General features: G+C 53.7%; 2 protein-coding genes and 2 pseudogenes across 2 annotated transcripts; all 4 read right to left on the reverse strand.

Moving 5' to 3' along the window:
• LOC103642710 (hydroxyacylglutathione hydrolase 2, mitochondrial-like) overlaps window positions 1-14994 on the reverse strand; it is a 79853-nt pseudogene extending 64859 nt beyond the window's left edge.
• Window positions 12735-12862, reverse strand: LOC111590438 (uncharacterized; annotated as a pseudogene).
• A 443-nt stretch (window positions 14995-15437) lies between the features above and the next one.
• Window positions 15438-16752, reverse strand: LOC103642711 (mitochondrial-processing peptidase subunit alpha). The gene is made up of 5 exons (XM_008665919.3): window positions 16535-16752; window positions 16144-16440; window positions 15899-16066; window positions 15636-15803; window positions 15438-15548 (listed from the first exon to the last, which is right to left on the reverse strand). Exons 2-5 carry the CDS (start codon window positions 16348-16350, stop codon window positions 15438-15440), a joined length of 654 nt encoding a protein of 217 aa, XP_008664141.3. The 5' UTR covers window positions 16351-16440; window positions 16535-16752.
• Window positions 16753-17950: 1198 nt separating this feature from the next.
• LOC103642712 (glutathione S-transferase omega-like 2) lies at window positions 17951-19708 on the reverse strand. Its single transcript, XM_020545463.2, has 6 exons — window positions 19499-19708; window positions 19209-19382; window positions 18812-19092; window positions 18584-18664; window positions 18366-18466; window positions 17951-17991 (listed from the first exon to the last, which is right to left on the reverse strand). Exons 1-6 carry the CDS (start codon window positions 19706-19708, stop codon window positions 17951-17953), a joined length of 888 nt encoding a protein of 295 aa, XP_020401052.2.
• Window positions 19709-20397: the final 689 nt, after the last annotated feature.

A 20397-nucleotide genomic window follows, 5' to 3' on the forward strand; every position in this document is an offset into this window, starting at 1 on the left:
AATAAAATTTTGACCAACTTTAAAAGCAATGCTCAGCTCTAACCATCCTCTTTGGTAAGCCTTACACTTCACGTGAGCTCCCACCTTTGGCGAGTTCATGCACATTATTCCCCACAACTTGTTGAGCGATGAACGTATGTGAGCTCACTCTTGCTGTCTCACACCCCCCACAGGTCAAGAACAGGTACCACAGGATGAGGCGCTTGAAGGATGCTATGATGTGTTCGTGAGAGGTCTAGGCCGTCGTCTCCCAGTCAACTTTGGGTTGCTGGACCGCTGTCTCCTTATAATGTAATTATTTATTTATTTTGTATAGAACTCCTATTATATAGTAAAGTTGTGACATTCGATCCTGTGTCATGATTCATCATATGTGTGAGACTTGGTCCCAGCACACCTGGTGATTATGTTCTCACCCGAGCTTTGGACCCCCGAAACCCGGGTGTGACACCCGAGCCTTGGTTATGTATCGAACGTACCCAGGGTCATCCCTCGCTCTGCGTCTGAGGCGGCTGTGAACCCTTCAAGGGCCAGCCTACGAACCCCTGATCAGTAGTGGGCGCGGAGCCCGAGTGGCCTGAGGCGGCCGTTGAACCCTTCCGAGGGGCCGGCCTTCGAACCTCTGACCAGTAGTGGGCGCGGAGCCCGAGCGCTCTGAGGCGGCTGTTGAACTCCTCCGAGGGGACAGCCTTCGAACCTCTGATCAGTAGGGGGCTCGGGGCCCGTTTCCTTCGTGGAGAAGGATCCCTTTCGGGGTATCCCCTTTCTCGGTCCCTGTTGTAAGAGAGAGAAAGAGGAAGAGGAAAAGGATACGAAATTGAATGACATGGCGCACCTTTTTTTTGACGCGGTCATTATGGCGGAGGTGAAGCGTCGCCTGCTTCGCCCGCCAAAGGTGCCGCCCGTCCTGCCGCAGAGTTAATGCGACGGGTCGAGTGGTTCGCGGGGCAGCCGTTGCGCGTGCGCGAGCCGTTCAAGGAACGGAACACGGGCGCGTCGTCTTCACGCCGTGGGAGAGGGTTCTCTCGCTGTCCCAAGAGGGGACGTGAGCTTGGCTGACGACTTGACCGCTGCTTCCGCCCGCCTGCCACCGCCATTACTGCCGGCCCATTTCTGGCCGTATCGACCGTTGTGCCTTCTCCCACGGCTGACTGACCCGTGACCGATGTGCCTGGTTGGCACTGTCGGGTCACGCGCAGGGTTGCCTCGAGTCGCAGTACTGGTTCCGCAGTCGAGGAGGCACGGTAGTGGCGCGAATGGCGGTGCAGTTTCTTGCACGTAGCAACCGGCGCGCCGGTTACATGACGTGTGGGCCTGGGCCTCCATGCTGGACGCGTCGAAGTCGAAAGGGTGCGCCCCCTTGGTGCGGTCGCATGCCGCCTGCATGGTGGTCCGCCCTTTCACCCACTGGTCTGGGCGAAAGTGGAGGGATGCTCGTAACCGCTGGGCAGTTGCGCGCACCACGCACGACGGTTTGGCTTCTTCTGCCCCTGGCCAACTTGCATGACGCGTGGGACCCAGCCCCCGTGTCGTAGGGGGAGGACCTTGGAGCGTGTTGGAGAAGACTCAGCCCGCAATGGCTGAGGACGCAAGTGGGGAGAGTTGCCTTTAAAAGGAGGGTGACCCCCTCGAAAGGCAACCATGTCTTTGCGTTCCCCTCATGCGTCGCGTCTTTCCACCTTCCGAGCCCCCGGATGGGGAACACTCACAGTCCTTCCGCATTGTCGTTGGAGGAACGCAACTTTGCGGAAGTTGGTACCTTTCAGCCATCGTTTGGCTTCAAGGATTTTCATCAGGCAGCCCGGCCGCATCCCCTCACCGGTGGTCACCCAAGACGGTGACCACCAGTTCGATGGTGGGGAGAAGCGAGTCGGGCTGCGATCTTGGTCCCGCCCTCAGCTTCAAGGATCTTCATCATCCTTGCTGGGGCGGAGAGCGAGGTGAGCCGGGGCTCTACCTCCCGCACGGGTCGGCTGGCCACCTCTTCTTCCAGCTTCTGGTGGTGGAAACCATCCTCCAGCTCTGCGGAGGAGGCGTCCTCCAGCCATGCCGGGGAAGGCGAACTGTTGCTGCCCAGCTAGGATGCAACATTCCATCCTCTATCCTCGCTTTCATGGCGAGGACGGGAGCGAGGACCTGCCGGTGCGCTTTGTAGCGCCCGTGCTCGCTGGTGCGGCGTTGGTGGACAGGCGGACACCGTCGTCGGTGCTGACGTGGTGGCAGCTGGAGAAAGCTTCCCTATCGTCGAGGCCGTCAGCGCCGCCTATGGACCGACCTCCGGCTCTTTGGCTTTAATGTCTGGTTCGCGTCCCTTGAGTGGGGACGCGAACGAGAGCCTTCCGGTGGCTGCGTCCGTCCTAGGACCATGGCTGCTGCTGCAGAGGTCGCTGGCGAGTCGCCCGGAGCTTGTCGCCCCGCAGGCTCCCCGGTGTGGAGGTGGTTCATACCCGCGGGGACGGAACCAGAGTTCCGTTTGTAATGGCACCTTGAGTGCTGGTGTCTGTTCATTGTGGCTGTCGGGGCCTGAACATGTATGTATTTTTGGCACGGAGCCGTGTTTTTTCCTCATTTCGAGCATTAGGACTCGCCTGTCGGTTAACTGAACCGCTTAACCAAGTGTGAGTTGCCTCGTGCGAAGGTGACGAGTGAGGTATCCGTATCCCGGAGGCGTAGGAGTCCCTCGGCTCGGTCGGCCTTGCCGCCCGGGGCTTCTCTTGCTTAGTTAAAGGAACTCTCGGCCGCTCTTCAATGAGCCAAAGCCGGAGGCAGCGGTGTCAGCATGGATAGAGGCAGAGTTGGCTCGAAAAGAAGACTTCGTCGGCCGGAGCCTGGCCGGGCCGTCCACCGGCGGGACCGACGCCGAAGTCGAGTTGCCGAGGCCATGAGCCGGGCTGGTGTCCTCGGAGGACAGCTGGCTGAGGCTTCGGGGTGGCCGGTCGAGCTGTCTGCTCGGGCTGAATTCCTGGAGAAGACCCTGGCGACGATGGCCCGGGCGTGGTGCTGATGTCGTCCTTCGGAGTGGAGATCCTCCGACCGTGTTGCCGTCCGAGGCTCGGTCGGACTTCGCCGAAGGTGGGGTTAACGCCGAGGGTGCAGCTGCTCCCCCTCCGTCAAGGTCCGAGCCTGTAGGATCGGTTTATCTTGTAGTGTGCGTATGTTTTCTGCGGCCGCCGAGGCCCAAACATACTATCGTCGTGTTGTAAAGCTGCATTTTTTCCCCTTGTTTCGAGTATCTGGATTTATTTGTCGGTAACAGAATTGTTTGTCCGAGCGAGAGCTACTTTTCACGGAAGGTGATGAGTGAGGTATCCGTATCCCGGAGGCGTAGGAGTCCCTCGGCTCGGTCGGCCTTGCCGCTTACGTGTACTCTTACTCGTCTGTAGGATTCTGCTATCGATATAGTCGAGAAGGCCCGGAAAATCGTTTCGGCAGAAGAGTTTTCGAGCGTGAAGACTTGTTCGGTCCGCGGAATCACTTATCCGAGCGTGAGTTACTTATCGCAGAAGGTGATGAGTGAGGTATCCGTATCCCGGAGGCGTAGGAGTCCCTCGGCTCGGTCAGCCTTGGCTGCTTACGTGTACTCCGTCGTTTTCAGGATCCCACTTTCGAAGTAGTCGAAAAGCACGAAAGACGTTCTGGCAGAAAAGATCTTTTCCGAGGAAAATTTTGACGCAGAGGGGGTTCCCCCCTTCTAGCCCCCGAGGGAGGGTCGGGCTTTGCCGAGGCAAGGCTGACCCTTCCTTGATGGTTTGACTTTGTGTGTGAACGAGGTGTACGAACGACTTGAAAGCATCTTAAGGGTAGAAGCGACGTAGCTTTCGGATGTTCCAAGCGTTGCTGTAGACCTCGCCTTGACTGTTGGCCAGCTTGTACGTCCCGGGCTTCAGAACCTTGGCGATGACGAACGGCCCTCCCCAGGGAGGCGTGAGCTTGTGCCGCCCTCGGGCGTCTTGTCGCAGCCGAAGCACTAAGTCACCCACCTGGAGGTCTCGGGACCGAACCCCTCGGGCGTGGTAGCGTCGCAGGGACTGCTGATACCGCGCCGAGTGTAGTAAGGCCATGTCCTGAGCCTCTTCCAGCTGGTCCAGTGAGTCTTCTCAGTTAGCTCGATTGCTTTGGTCGTCGTAGGCCCTCGTCCTCGGGGAGCCGTATTCTAAGTCTGTGGGCAAGATGGCCTCGGCCCCATAGACTAGAAAGAACGGTGTGAAGCCCGTGGCTCGGCTCGGCGTTGTCCTCAGACTCTAGACCACTGAGGGGAGCTCCTTCATCCATCGCTTGCCGAACTTGTTGAGGTTGTTGTAGATCCGCGGCTTGAGTCCTTGCAGGATCATGTCGTTGGCACGCTCTACTTGCCTATTCGTCATGGGGTGAGCCACGGCGGCCCAGTCCACCCGGATGTGGTGATCCTTGCAGAAGTCCAGGAACTTTCTGCCGGTGAACTGGGTGCCGTTGTCGGTGATGATGGAGTTCGGGACCCCAAAGTGATGGATGATGTTGGTGAAGAACGCCACCGCCTGTTCGGACCTGATGCTGTTTAGGGGTCAGACCTCGATCCACTTGGAGAATTTGTCGATGGCGACCAGCAGGTGCGTGTAGCCCCCGGGTGCCTTCTGCAAGGGGCCAACGAGGTCCAGACCCCACACAGCAAACGGCCAGGTGATGGGTATCGTCTGTAGAGCCTGAGCGGGCAGGTGGGTCTGCCTTGCGTAGAATTGACACCCCTGGCAGGTGCGGACAATTCTAGTGGCGTCGGCCAGAAGAAACCTTGTCGGAAGGCGTTTCCAACAAGGGCTCGGGGCGCCGCGTGATGACCGCAAGCCCCCGAGTGTATTTCTTGTAAGAGCTCCTGGCCTTCGGTGATGGATATGCATCGCTGGAGGATGCCTGAGGGGCTGCGGTGGTAGAGCTCCTTCCCGTCCCCCAGCAAGACGAACGACTTGGCGCGCCGCGCCAACCGCCGAGCTTCGGCTCGGTCGAGGGGTAGCTCTCCTCGGTGGAGATATTGCAGGTACGGGGTCTGCCAGTTTCGATTAGGCATGACCCCGCTCCGCTCCTCCTCGATGCGCAGTGCCTCACCCTCGGGAGCCGAGGGTGCCTCGGGCCGAGCCGAGGCCTTCTCGGGCTCAGGCGCGTCGTCAGTCTTGATGGAGGGTTGATGCAGGTCTCGGGAGAAGACGTCCGGGGGAACCGTCGTTCACCCCGAGGCTATCTTAGCTAGCTCGTCCGCAGTCTCATTGTATCGTCGGGCGATGTGGTTGAGCTCGAGCCTGTACAACTTGTCCTCCAGGCGCCGAACCTCATCGCAGTAGGCTTCCATCTTCGGGTCGCGGCAGTGGGAGTTCTTCATGACTTGGTCAATGACGAGCTGCGAGTCACCACGAGCGTCGAGGCGTCGGACTCCTAGCTCGATGGCGATGCGCAACCCGTTGACCAGAGCCTCGTACTCGGCCACATTGTTGGACGCCGGGAAGTGGAGGCGTAGCACGTAGCGTAGGTGCTTCCCGAGGGGCGAGATGAAGAGCAGGCCTGCGCCTGCCCCTGTCTTCATCAGCGACCCGTCGAAAAACATGGTCCAGAGTTCCGGTTGGATCGGAGCTGTCGGGAGCTAGGTATCGACCCATTCAGCCATAAAGTCCGCCAAGACTTGGGACTTGATGGCCTTCCGAGGGGCGAACGAGATTGTCTCGCCCATGATTTCCACTGCCCACTTTGCAATCCTACCCGAGGCCTCTCGGCACTGGATGATCTCCCCCAGGGGGAAGGATGACACCACAGTCACAGGATGAGACTCGAAGTAGTGTCGCAACTTCTGCCGCGTCAGGATCACCGCGTACAGCAGCTTCTGAATTTGTGGGTAGCGGATCTTGGTCTCGGACAGTACCTCACTGATGAAGTAGACTAGCCTCTGGACGGGAAATGCATGCCCCTCTTCTCGTCTCTCAACCACGATCGCGCCGCTGACCACCTGAGTGGTAGCGGCGACGTAGATCAAGAGGGCTTCTCCAGCAGCGGGAGGCACCAAGATAGGCGCGTTCGTGAGGAGCGCCTTCAGGTTCCTGAGGGCTTCCTCGGCCTCAGGGGTCCAAGTGAAGCACTCGGCCTTTCTTAAGAGGCGGTACAGAGGCAGGCCTCTTTCGCCGAGGCGCGAGATGAAACGGCTCAGAGCCGCAAGGCATCCCGTAACCCTCTGTACGCCTTTCAAGTCCTTGATGGGCCCTATGTTGGTAATGGCCGCGATTTTCTCCGGGTTAGCCTCGATGCCCCGCTCGGAGACGATGAACCCTAAGAGCATGCCTCAGGGGACTCCGAAGACGCACTTCTCAGGATTGAGTTTTACGCCTTTCGCCTTGAGACACTGGAATGTCGCTTCAAGGTCGGAAAAAAGGTCGGAGGCTTTCCTCGTCTTGACTACAATGTCATCGACGTAAGCCTCGACCGTTCGACCAATGTGTTCGCCAAACACGTGGTTCATGCACCTTTGGTATGTCGCACCCGCATTCCTCAAACCAAACGACATGGTAACATAGCAGTACATGCCGAAAGGTGTGATGAAATAAGTCGCGAGCTGGTCGGACTCTTTCATCCTGATTTGGTGATACCCTGAGTAGGCATCGAGGAAAGACAGGGTTTCGCACCCAGCAGTGGAATCCACGATTTGATCGATGCGAGGCAGAGGGTAGGGAACTTTTGGACATGCTTTGTTTAGACCAGTGTAGTCTACACACATCCGCCATTTCCCTCCTTTCTTTCTCACAAGCACAGGGTTGGCAAGCCATTCGGGATGGAATACCTCTTTGATGAACCCTGCCGCCATGAGCTTGTGGATCTCCTCGCCTATGGCTCTGCGCTTTTCTTCGTCGAATCGGCGCAAAGGCTGCTTCACAGGTCGGGCTCCAGCTCGGATATCCAGCGAGTGCTCGGCGACATCCCTCGGTATGTCGGGCATGTCTGAGGGACTCCACGCGAAAACATCGGCGTTAGCGCGGAGAAAGTCGACGAGCACTGCTTCCTATTTGGGATCGAGCTCGAAGCCGATCCGGATCTGCTTGGAGGCGTCGTTGCTGGGGTCGAGAGGGACGGACTTAACCGTCTCCGCTGGCTCGAAGTTGCCGGCATGGCGCTTCACGTCTGGCGCCTCCTTGGAGAGGCTCTCCAGGTCGGCGATGAGGGCCTCAGATTCGGCAAGGGCCTCGGCGTACTCCACGCACTCCACGTCGCATTCGTACGCGTGTCGGTACGTGGGGCCGATGGTGATGACCCTGTTGGGGCCCGACATCTTGAGCTTGAGGTAGGTTTAGTTGGGGACGGCCATGAACTTGGCGTAGCATGGCCTCTCCAAAACCGCGTGGTAGGTTCCTCGGAAACCGACCACCTCGAACGTGAGGGTTTCCCTTTGGAAGTTGGAGGGAGTCCCAAAGCAGAAGGGTAGATCGAGTTGTCCGAGGGGCTGGACGCGTTTCCCGGGGATGATCCCGTGAAAAGGCGCTGCGCCCGCCCGGACCGAGGATAGATCGATCCGCAGGAGCCCGAGGGTCTCGGCGTAGATGATGTTGAGGATGCTGCCTCCGTCCATGAGGACCTTGGTGAGCCTAACGTTGCCGATGACGGGGTCGACAACGAGCTGGTATTTCCCCGGACTCGGCACGCGGTTGGGGTGGTCGCCCTGGTCGAAGGTGATGGGCTTGTCGGACCAGTCTAGGTAGACTGCCGCCGCCACCTTTACCGAGCAGACCTCCCGACGCTCTTGCTTGCGGTGCCGAGCCGAGGCGTTCGCCACTTGCCCACCGTAGATCATGAACACGTTGTGGACCTTGGGGAACTCTCCTGCCTTGCGATCCTCCTTCTTATCGTCGTCGTGGGCCCTGCCACCTTCCGCAGGTGGCCTGACCTTGTGAAAGTGGCACCGAAGCATGGCGCATTCCTCAAGGGTGTGCTTGACGGACCCCTGATGATAGGGGCACAGCTCCTTAAGCATCTTGTCGAAGAGATTGGCGCCTCCGGGAGGTTTCCGAGGGTTCTTGTACTCAGCGGCGGTGACAAGGTCCGCGTCGGCGGCGTCGCGTTTCACTTGCGATTTCTTCTTGCCTTTCTTCTTGGTGCCGCGCTGAGTGGATGCCTCGGGGACATCTTCCGGCTGGCGGCCCTGGGGCTGCTTGTCCTTCCGGAAGATGGCCTCAACCGCCTCCTGGCCAGAGGCGAACTTGGTGGCGATGTCCATCAGCTCGCTCGCCCTAGTGGGGGTCTTGCGACCCAGCTTGCTCACCAGGTCGCGGCAGGTGGTGCTGGCGAGGAACGCGCCGATGACATCCGAGTCGGTGACGTTGGGCAGCTCGGTGCGCTGCTTCGAGAATCGCCGGATGTAGTCCCGGAGAGACTCTCCCGGCTGCTGGCGGCAGCTTCGGAGATCCCAGGAGTTCCCAGGGCGCACGTACGTGCCCTGGAAGTTGCCGGCGAAGGCTTGGACCAGGTCGTCCCAGTTGGAGATCTGCCCCGGAGGCAAATGCTCCAGCCAGGCTCGAGCGGTGTCAGAGAGGAACAGGGGGAGGTTGCGGATGATGAGGTTGTCATCGTCCGTTCCACCCAGGTGGCAGGCCAGCCGGTAGTCCGCGAGCCACAGTTCCGGCCTCGTCTCCCCTGAGTACTTTGTGATAGTAGTCGGGGTTCGGAACCGGGTCGGGAACGGCACCCGTCGTATGGCCCGACTGAAAGCCTGTGGACCGGGTGGTTCGGGCGAGGGACTCCGATCCTCCTTGCTGTCGTAGCGTCCCCCACGCCTGGGGTGGTAACCTCGGCGCACCTTCTCGTCGAGGTGGGCTCGAAGGCTGCGGTGATGGTGCTCGTTGCCGAGGCGACCCGGGGCCGCAGGCGCTATGTTGCGCGTTCGCCCAGTGTGGACCGAGGCTTCCCGCATGAATCAGGAAGTTGCGGCGCGATGCTCCGAGGGGTAGCCCTGCCTTCGGGAGGCAGAGCTTTCGGCCCGTCGGACCGCGACATCCTCCAGGAGATTCTTGAGCTCTCCCTGGATACGCCGCCCCTCGGTGGTTGATGGCTCCGGCATCGCGCGGAGAAGTATTGCCGCTGCAGCCAGGTTCTGGCCGACCCCACTGGAAACCGGTGGCGGCCTTGCCCTAACATCGTCGGCGATGCGGTGCTGGATGCCCTGGGGTAGATGACGTGCTTCTCCGGCCGGAGGTTGGCCTGCCCATTCCTGCCTGATGTCTCGGCGGAACGGCTCAAGTGTTCCTGCTCCCTCGTCGAGCCTGGCCTGCATCTCGCGGATTTGCTCGAGCTGTGAGTCCTGACCCCCCGCAGGGACTGGGACCACAGCTAGCTCCCGAAGGATGTCAACGCGAGGTGCAGGCCTAGGGGGATCACCGTTTTCCGGTATACCAAGATGGTTGCCTTTGCCGGGACCCCCTAGATCGACGTGGAAACATTCACGACTTGGGCCGCAGTCCTCGTCGCCGAAGCTGCGGCTATCGTCGGAGCAATCGGAAAGGCAGTAGTCGCATGCGGTCATGAAGTCCCGCATGGCACTGGGGTTACCAAGTCCAGAGAAATCCCAACAAAAGTCGGGCTCGTCATCTTCCTCGGAACCCGAGGGCCTGTAGGTCGAGACGGCTGTCGTCCGGTCCTAGGGTGACCGCATACCGTACCCCGGAGGGTTTGGACCCGCCTCTATGAAAGCGTCCACCGAAGCGAAGTCGCTTGGTGGGTCGAGGCTGAATCCAAAAGGCACGAGATGGGAATCGGTCGGTACCTCTTGGTCGACGGGCGGTGACGAAGTCATGTCAGGGGCAGACTACACCGTCGTCTCAGGTACGAGGGTGACGCCCAGCAAGTCCTTTGCGAGCGTGCGGGCGTCGTCCGTCCGCTTGGAGTTGGCGTGTTGCGGGGAAACGACGCTCGTCTTCGTCTCAGACGCGAGGTCGATGCCCGACGTGTCCCCCGTTGGGGCGCCGGCGCCGTCGACTCGCTCGACAGCCGACGAGGTGCCGCCTCCTGCTTGGCCTTGGTTGCCCCGCCTCCTCCTCCGTCGGCGGGGGAGGCGACAGGACAAACCCGAACGTTGTTCTTTCGCCATGTAGGGAAGACGTCGTCGATTCCGCCGCCGGCGGGCGGGTTGTCGGCCGCCATTGTCGCTGTCGCGCGGCGGGGGAAGGAGTATCATGTCGTAGCTGCCGTCGAGGGACATGAACTCAAGACTCCCGAAACGGAGCACCGTTCCGGGCTGGAAAGGTTGCTGGAGACTACCCATCTGGAGCTTGACAGGAAGCTATTCGTCAACACGCAGCAGGCCCCTACCTGGCGTGCCAACTGTCGGCGTTTCGACCCCGGGGGGTCCCTGGACCGACGAGTAAATTATCGCCGCGTGCCCCAGCCTAGATGGGTCGGCGCGAGACGGAGCGCGAAGGGAGGAAAAGCCGGAGGGAGACAGGCGTAAAAGGGGAAACCCGCGGCCTTTGTGTTTGTCCCGCGCCCAGGTCGGGTGCGCTTGCAGTAGGGGGTTACAAGCGTCCGCGTGGGAGGGAGCGAGAGGCCTGCACGTGCCGTCCCGTCCTTCCCCGCGCGGCCAACCCTCTGTAAGAGGGCCCTGGACCTTCCTTTTATAGGTGTAAGGAGAGGGTCCAGGTGTACAATGGGAGATGTAGCAGTGTGCTAACGTGTCTAGCTGAGAGGAGCTAGTGCCCTAAGTACATGCCGTTGTGGCAGCCGGAGAGGTTTTGGCACCCTGTTCATGAGATGTCGTGGCCGTCGGAGGAGCGCTGGAGCCTGGCAGAAGGACAGCTGTCGGGGCTGTCGAGTCCTTGCTGACGTCTCCTTGCTTCCGTAAGGGGGCTGAGAGCCGCCGTCGTCATGGAGCACGCGGGGCGCCATCATTATTTGTTTTACCGGGGCGAGCCAGATGGGACGCCGGTCTTGTTCCCTGTAGCCAGAGCTAGCTAGGGGTAGGGTAATGATGGCCCCTCCTGTGACGTGGTCGGTCCGAGCCCTGGGTCGGGCGAGGCGGAGGCTCCTCCGAGGCCGAGGTCGAGTCTGTCTTCTGAGGTCGAGGTCGAGTCCGAGCCCATGGGTCGGGCGAGGCGGAGACCGTCGGCTGAGGCCAGGGCCGAGTCCAAGCCCTGGGGTCGGGCGAGGCGGAGTTCGTCGTCTTCCGGGGCCGAGGCCGAGTCCGAGCCCTAGGGTCGGGCGAGGCGGAGTTCGTCGTCTTCCGGGGCCGAGGCCGAGTCCGAGCCCTAGGGTCGGGTGAGGCGGAGTTTGTCGTCTTCCGGGGCCGAGGCCGAGTCTGAGCCCTGGGGTCGGGCGAGGCGGAGTTCGTCGTCTTCCGGGGCCGAGGCCGAGTCCGAGCCCTGGGGTCGGGCGAGGCGGAGCTTCCTATGGCGCCCGAGGCCAGACTTGGCTGCTGTCAGCCTCACTCTGTCGAGTGGCACAGCAGTCAGAGCGACGCAGGCGGCGCTGTCCTCTTGTCAGGCCGGTCAGTGGAGCGGCGAAGTGACTGCGGTCACTTCGGCTCTGTCGACTGAAGGGCGCGCGTCAGGATGAGGTGTCAGGCCATCCTTGCATTAAATGCTCCTGCGATACGGTCGGTCGGCGTGGCGATTTGGCCAAGGTTGCTTCTTGGCGAAGGCTGGGCCTCGGGCGAGCCGAAGGTGTGTCCGTTGCTTGAGGGGGCCCTCGGGCGAGACATAAATCCTCCGGGGTCGGCTGCCCTTGCCCGAGGCTGGGCTCGGGCGAGGCGAGATCGTGTCCCTTGAGTGGACCGAGCCTTGACTTAATCGCACCCATTAGACCTTTGCAGCTTTGTGCTAATGGGGGTTACCAGCTGAGATTAGGAGCCTTGGGGGTACCCCTAATTATGGTCCCTGACAAAAGGTGTAACAAAAATTATAATAGGATGGACTGTTCACAGTTAATATAACAGTTATCTACAACATTAAAAAGTTGATAATAAACCTTTCCAGAATAATATTGTCTCATAGATATTAATTTTCACATAACATGTTAAGTTGAATGTAGATAATGCAACATAGGTCAGAATAATCAAATGCGAGTCTACTGAATGTCACATAGTTTGGCAATCTAGTTAAGGACAATGTCTTTCAAAGAACAAGTCTTGTCGAATACATTCTTGATATATAGCAAGAACTTTTTAAAAATATCCCAAAACATGGAGCTAGTATGCGACAATTATAGCAAAACAGCGTGTGCAGATGGCACAGTGAACTACTCATCGTTCGTTAAAAACAGAAACAAAATCTTCAGGGTACCTGAAAAGGAATAATAACTGTGCTGCATAATCTTTAGATGGCACAGTGATCCCAGCAGCGAGCCACAACAATAATCAACTCTTGAGGCAAAAGCATCAGCCAGTTAGTCACCTCCTCACAAAACACGGTGAGAATAACAAGAATTTTGTTACACCAAAAACATGCAGTAAGACTACAATGAAGGTGATATATAACATGTAACAAAGGACCAAAGGAGCGTTCGTCCATGAACTCCAATCCACCCATCGTTTACACTTCCAATGCAAATCATATCCCTACAGCCAAACACATATCATGACTTACTGTTATTGCCCTATGTGTTCAATTGTTTTACACACCAAAACAGTCACAAATATAATTTAAAAAACTTTGTTTATTCCTAATGCAATCACACGCTCCTGTCGGTTTGTGTGAAAAAAGTATTTGTTCATTATTTTCCAATGACTTGTACCGTACATATATTATATTTGATACCCATAAAAAATAAATTTAACATCAGAGTGAGAATATGGTCCACATATCAGATATTAAACCGAAAAGAACAAATATTAGTATACTACACCTTATCTTAGCCAAAAGGATGAGAAAGATATGAACCTGCATAGAGATACCTTTGCACTGCCATGCTTGAGGCAACTGATTCCTAGCTTTAATCCTTCCCTTGTCTGCATGATTCGAATGATAAGTGGCTCTTTCAAACTTTTCTTCTTAGCTTTTGTGTTCTTTGGTAGCTCCGAAGCATTTGATGGTTCATTTCCATATATAATTAATGCTCCTTGAGTAAGAAGGGGGATAAGTTGACAAATAACGTCTAAGGCTGAGGTCTACCAAAACAGACATGGGTTACAATGTGATAAATTGATACTTGGTTCATAGAAGAGGGCAGGGAAAATAAAATTGCACACCACAGGATACAATATGATTACCTTATCTGCAATGGGGAGCTCCCCAAGTTCAGAGATAAAGGTCAATTTGGAAAACCTATAGCAAAGGCTGAATGCAAGGGTTATGATTTTGATCTAGGTACTAATCCTACATGATTTGTAGTTGTGTTCATGTCTATAGCATTCATTTGATGCCCACAATTAGTTTTTGTATATATTGTTTATGCTTTTCACTGGTAGGAAAATGGTGGGACAATTATGGGACACAAGTTCCAATTTTGCAAAGAATGGTTGTAAGAATTCTCTCTTCAATGCCTATATATTCCGGTTGTGAAAGAACTTGGAGCTATTTTGTATGGTTAAGATTCAAGCTCCAAGTTATATTATTAATATACATCACTTGTTATTTCAGGTTTGTCATTTGTGAAGTATCAACAAGCTTAGATTTGCATTTGTATTTTTATAGAATCATACAAAGAAAAGAAACAAGCTAACAAGTGTTTGTGCAATACAATAACAGGATGAATGGGAAAAAATAAAAAGCCAAAAAGAACCAAAAGATTTGGCATGTAGGGTTGAGGAATATGAGAAACTTCATAAGAGTTCAAGGCTGTCCCAAAATGAGAGATGTTAGTGAAGATGAATTTCAGCCTGAACAAGAGCCAACCAATGAGGAAAACATTTACTTTGAGTCTGACCAGGAGAATGCTGCCCTAATTTAACCAATGAGGAAAACATTGACTTTGAGTATACCGGCCCCATTACTGCACATGCATGGTTGCTTATTTTATTTTGCTTTCGCTTATGACTTAGAACTAATTTATCTTTGTGCCTCTACTGCCAGCCAGTTTGTAACTTTTGTGTGTGGGTAGTCCCATGAGTAGTCGACCTCACTTGTGGCTGTTTTGTAATCACAGTGACATTAATTCCCCCTATAATTCTAACAAAGTGAAAAACTGCAAAAGATATGCTTAGCTCTAGCTTATTACCACTGTTCATAAGATGTTCGAAAAGAATAAAGAGCAAAGAAAACTTCTAAAAATACATGACCAGGATTCTAGGATGTATATTGTACCAACCAGCACGAACTTTGCATGGTCAGATCCTGGAATAGCTGAAGTTCAGTGGAGTACAGTTCCAGTAACAATTGTTTTACTGACGTTGTGTTGCCCGCTAAAATGCGTAATCAACAACTACAAGAAATAACATATATTGGTGAGACCACAAACTATTCCTGTTGTAACTTATAGGAAGCTACGCATCCAAGTCACGTGCAAACATTTAGTTTGGCAGTTCAATACACACGTGAGAAGAGAAAATGGCGAGTTTGAAGCCATTCAATGCAATAATATAATTGAACAAACCTCCGGCTCCTATAGTGTGGTGAAGAAGATTGGCAACACAACCATGGAGAGAAGAGATGAACCTGACAAACTGTTTTATAGTGGCTGTTTTCTTATTTACTTTAGGGGTCCAATGATACAGAACTAAGCTGAGAAATATTGTGCTTCTGTTTTGGAGAGTTCGTGAACAGAGGTCGTGGACTACCTGAGAAAATGAGGACAACAAATACCCAATTTCCATAATAAGATTTAATGTATTTGACACTGCATATATTCGTTTGAGCCGGTATTGTAGATGTTGAATTTGGCATATAAGACATTGAAGTGCAAATTCACAGGTGGCAGCTTAGAACAGATCCTGGAAAATTCCACAGTCGGGCAGCACGACCTAGGGCTAACCTCGACGCAAACAAGCCATTCAGTCACGCCGCTGTCGGACCTCATGGACAGGGGGCGCTGGTGGTGCTTTCTACGCCGCGCTGTCGTGCAGGCTGCCATGGCTATCGCTGGACAGCGGTGCAGTGGTTAATGCCAGGGGCAAGCTCCGGCCATAACCATTGCAGGCAGCTTTGGTTGTTGTCGATTCTCAAATTGATCAACATACCTTTGAAGCACTATTAGATTAGCATATGCAACATCACATGTGATTGTTTTTTTAACACCGCCAGGAGCAATGGCATACACCACACGCTCAAGTACAAATGAGACTGCCTAAGAAATCTCAGGACAAGTCTACCGGGCACACATGCACGCACACTACTCACACTGTCACACACCCGCATGGTTCCCTCAGGGGGAAATCCCTGGTGAGGCACATGAGTTCATTCCAGCCAGGAATCGAACCCGGTGAGCACATGAGATAACATGTAAAAATAAGTTCCAAAAATGAAAGCATCAGCAATTCTAATATAGAACAAATGGCCTCAAGTATCCATAAATAGTTAGATCATTTCAACAGTTGTAAGGAATACCTGAAGCACTGTCACAACCATTGCAGTTTTCTCTTGATTCCAACCACCTGGCACCTCAAAAGCAAGTGCGATGTATGTGTTCTGTTTCCAATGAATCCAATTTTAAGCATAATTGAAGTAAATCATTCATAACCCCTCAAGAATAATAATGCAATGCCAACAACTCACTGGAGAATCTGCTTGGCAGCGATAGTCTCCTCCCACGTATACATATTTTGGCTCTTCAGGACGTTTCACGCACGGAAGGTCAGACAGAAGTGGTTCTACAACTGAAATCAGCGCATCATGATCAACTCCTGATGCTGCAAGAACCATCCTGGGAGCAGTGTAATGTTCCTACATTTATCATAATTTATCATAACAAACAAAAAAGTCACAGAGACGCTTTCATGACTATGCATTGACTTGGGAAATAAATCACTGAATCTTACAGCAACAAATTCCTCCAAGCTGCTAACATCCAACCGGTTTACAGCAGATTCTGAAGCCATCAAAGGTTTTGCCAGTGCCCCGGAATATCCAACCGAATGAAGGGCCTCTAGAAGTAGACCTTGAGGATTAGCAGACACATCAGCTATTTCAGATTTTATGTTCTGGAGCTATAGAAATGAAGAACACCATTAGTACATAAAAGGATGAAAAAAAGAACTTAAATTTATTTTTAGTGATAAAGTACCTGCTCTTTGACCTCCCAATCGAGGAATGCTGGATTCCTCACACTGTCAATGAGAACTTCAACCATTTCTGGTGTATAGCTCTTCAATGCATCATAGGTATAGCTCATTTGTTCACGGGAAGCTGATGCAGAGACATTTCCTCCAATGGCTTCTACCTCACGAACTAACTGTAAGTGGGTCCGATTCACTGTGCTCTTGAAGGCCATTCTCTCCAACAGATGTGATACTCCAGATGAAGCAGGTGTTTCACAAATGGAACCACAGTCAATGTACAGACCCACAGATGCTGCTGGGCTCTGAGTTAAGTCCATAAGAAAACATTGATGTCATGGAAAAGAACGGAAACAAAACAAAACCAGAACTTCAACATATGTGACAGCAGGGCAGTACCGATGATGTCTCTGAGGCGATCTTGACGCCATTTGGAAGAGTAGTGACTTTTGTCTTAGATGGCTCTACAAAATCTGGTAGAGGTGAGGGAATGCTAATGCCTGGGAGTGGAACATCAAGGGGAGGGAGTTCGCTTGATTTTCCACCAAGAAGCCAGCTGCACAGACCACCTGAGGACTGCTTCGCAACGCTTGTACTGGCAAGCCTAGAGGCACCATGATGTTAAAAATGAAAACAATACAAGAATGGAATATGTCTTTCAGGCTAGACAATGCGTCAACAATTAGCATCAAATAAGTGGGAAACACAACTCAAAGGGTATGTGAAATCTATCACTGCGAGACAAATTTGAGAATCGACAACAACCAAAGCTGCCTGCCGAATTTATTTCGCATGGGATTCGTTTTATAAGGGTATGCTCAAAGGTATAGTATTCTCATTAGTTCCAAATGTCACATGTAGCTTCTCAAATCCCAATATCAAATGGAATGCACAGGCAATCTATCCAGTCTAACAACTCAAAAGTACATACCCTAATACTACAGGCCCCAAATGAACACATGAGGCAATGAAAAACTATGAAATGTGTTACACCATAAGTGAACCAATTTTGAAATATGTGCCTCACCATATTTGGCCCAAAATTAATTTGACTGATCAGTCACTCAGGTAACTTTCATCATCTATTTGACTTGAATATGTATACTATTCAAGAACACCTAAAGCAAATATTGTAACTGAGTAAATTACATACCTGTCCAAAGGCACCTTTGACAAGATGTAGAGGCTTTTTATCATTGTTTTGGTCTTTTCCACCACAACTTCCTCTGCCTGTACATGGCATTCAACAGATAAGTATGTTGGTGTCACACATATAAGAATAGTTGATGGACAACATTAAAAACGAAAACATATTGCGATACAGCATGCGAGATTGAAAAGGATCGCGCCGCCCCTTGTAAAAAAACAATAACAATCCGCAAAAGACCAAAACCATCAGAACCAACCATTTCCACCGTCCATAACAACAACCACAATCTTCAGAAGTATCATGACCAGGGAAAGCCTGAGATCAGTATCACAATATGTGTTAGAATTATATATAGTATATCCACAGTGCTAAAGTTCACATGTTTCGTAACACTACAGCATGCCAGCAAGCTGCAGGCTCTACATGCAACAAGAAACACCAGCATGCCACATGCGCCCATAGAGTGTCATGCAAAAAAACAGAAGCTCAATTCAGTGACAAAAGCGCACGTCAAATTCACATAAAGTGAGGGGAAGAGTTAAACTAAGAATGAACTTTGGCCATACTAAAAACCAATGTTATCGAATCGTCTAATCATTCCTAGTCACTGATGACATCAGTCAGTCCAAGACTAATCATGACTAATCACAATTAATCATGACTAATCATAGTTCATAGCTGATCGCCATGGCAGCGATCAGCCTAGCTAATCGTGAGTAAAAACCAATGTTATCAAATCATCTAAATCGATTCTAGTGACCATGAGACCGACCAACCTGACTAATCATAGTGCATAGTTGATTGCCATGGCAGCGATCAACCTGCAAATCGTGATTAGTCATACGACTTGATAACATTGCTAAAAATAGATTCTTGGACTATCCCTACAAAAGTGTGTTAGCAGAGGCCCAAGTTAACAGAAAATGACTTAAAGTCATCCTAATTTGGGTGCTCTAATCATGTACTCCAGCTCACATGAACCATCCCTCTGAAAGCACATGATAGGCATGACTAATTCCACCAGTAGCAATAAACAGCTATCACTTGTGAGTAAAACCAAAAAATCTCTTGTTTGTGTACCTTGTCGGCAAGCATCTGATGCAGCACCCTCACAACCTACGCGCCAGCAGAGTGCCACACAAAATGCACTGGGTTGTGCTCTTAACAAACAGAATAGTGCCCTGCACCAAATTAGAACAGCCATGTAAGAACTAATGGATAAATAAATTTCTAAAAGGCCATGGCCATGTATTTGTGTTCTTTGGAATCTCCTACCTGTGTGATATATTCTCCCAAACCTGTTGTGGCCGCAAGCCTTGCTGTGCTCCTCGCCATAGTCCACCTGTCCACCCTTGAGGTAGTAGAAGAGTTCACGCGCACTGCATCGCTAGGAACAATAAACTCTCAACGATCTATATTCAGGGGAACATAATCTTTCTTGTTCATAGACACGGAGAAGATACCAAATCATAATAAAAAACATAATAATCTACTATTAAGGCGATTGAAAAAGTTAAAGCACCCACCTGTCATGGATGCTGGTGAGCGACCCCAAATCCTGCACGAGCACGCAGCCGTCCTTCTTCTTGGCGAAGCCGCACTTGTAGACGCCGTTGTTGATGGCGTCGTAGACCAGCTCGTTGGCCTCGTCGATGGAGGCCCGGAGGTGGGCTGGATAGAGGTCCAGCCTGGGGTTCCTGGCGATGCCGTTGAACTCGGCGTTGAGCATCCGGATGATCTCGGAGCTCTCGTTGTTCACCACCATCTTCAGCTGCTTGTCCCACAGCACCCGAAACGCAATGGAACACTGGAATCAGCTCAGCTGTTGGGTTGTTCTGCACTTCTGTGTGCTGGAAAGGAGGAGGGGGGAATCAGATCCGTTGCTTGTTTGGTGGATTTGGAGTGACAGGATTGGAGGCTCACGGGGACGGTTGGCTTCCCGGCGTAGTTGGAGCTGGCGATCTCGTAGAGCTCCCTCACGCTCCAAGCGCCGTTGAGAGGGTCGGGCTCGGCGTCGGGCTCCTCGTCGGCGGCGGGGAACACCCAGCCCAGATGCTCGTCGCTCTCCTTGGTCCGCTCGAAGATGGGCTTCACGACCTACGGTTCCGATGCAGCGCATCACGGGGCACTGGAATCAATCCAATGCCGAGCGAACCCCCGATCCGGCTTGCCGGCTCACGATGGCGAGGGCGAGGCTAGGGTTACCGACGTACCATGACGTCGATGGCGTGGTCGAGGCCCTTGAGCTTGAGGAAGGCGAGGCACCGGGACGCCCAGGGGCACGCGTACGAGACGTAGAGGTGGTACCGCCCTGCCATGGCGGGGAACCGCCCGTCCCTAGAAACGGAGCTCCGGAAGGTGGATGGCGACCGGTCGAAGGCGCCCGTGTCGGTGACCTCGTCCAGCGCCAACCGCGCAGTCATCTGACGCGCGCGCATGAGTCCATGAACAGAGCAAGCGTCAATCAAGAGTCCATGACGGCAGCATCTCGGTGTCGTGGGAGGGGATACGAGGGCAGAGCGACGGCGATGGACTCGTGAGCCTAGAAAAGTCCCTTGCCACGGATCGCATGACCCCGCTGCTCCCGCGGAGGACTCGGGTGGCCTAGGGTTCGGGAGAGGATCCCAGCGCCGCGCGAGGTCGATCTTGCGTGCGAAGGCGGTGACTCGCTTCTCCCCATGGCGCGGCGGATGGCAACCTATGCCATCCTGTAGAGGTTGACGATGCGGTCGAGGTCTAGGTGGCTGCGCATGTCGACGCGGCGCCAAAGCGTGGGCCCGTCGCGTGCGAAGCAACCTCAGGAACGACGCAGAGGATAGCAGAGACATGGCGGTGGACAGTGGAGATGCGGCCGAAGGGAAGAGTCGAGGCACGGATGGAGGAGCCATTGCTCGGATGGAGGGGCTGCGGAGCCGCGCAGCGTGAGGCAACACACGAGGACTGCCGGGCACATGGCTTTCTTGGCGGACTGGCGAGCGGAGGAGGATGGGAGAGATGAGAATTGGGAGGCGGGCGGCTTTAATGGCGGCAGAGGGGAATTGCCAAGGCGGGGCGTGGGGGTAACAGTGGAACGGACGGTGGAGATCGACCGAGTAGAAACGAACGGCTCAGA

This window comes from Zea mays, chromosome 10, assembly GCF_902167145.1.
Source record: "Zea mays cultivar B73 chromosome 10, Zm-B73-REFERENCE-NAM-5.0, whole genome shotgun sequence".
In the NCBI taxonomy this organism is placed as follows: domain Eukaryota; kingdom Viridiplantae; phylum Streptophyta; class Magnoliopsida; order Poales; family Poaceae; genus Zea; species Zea mays.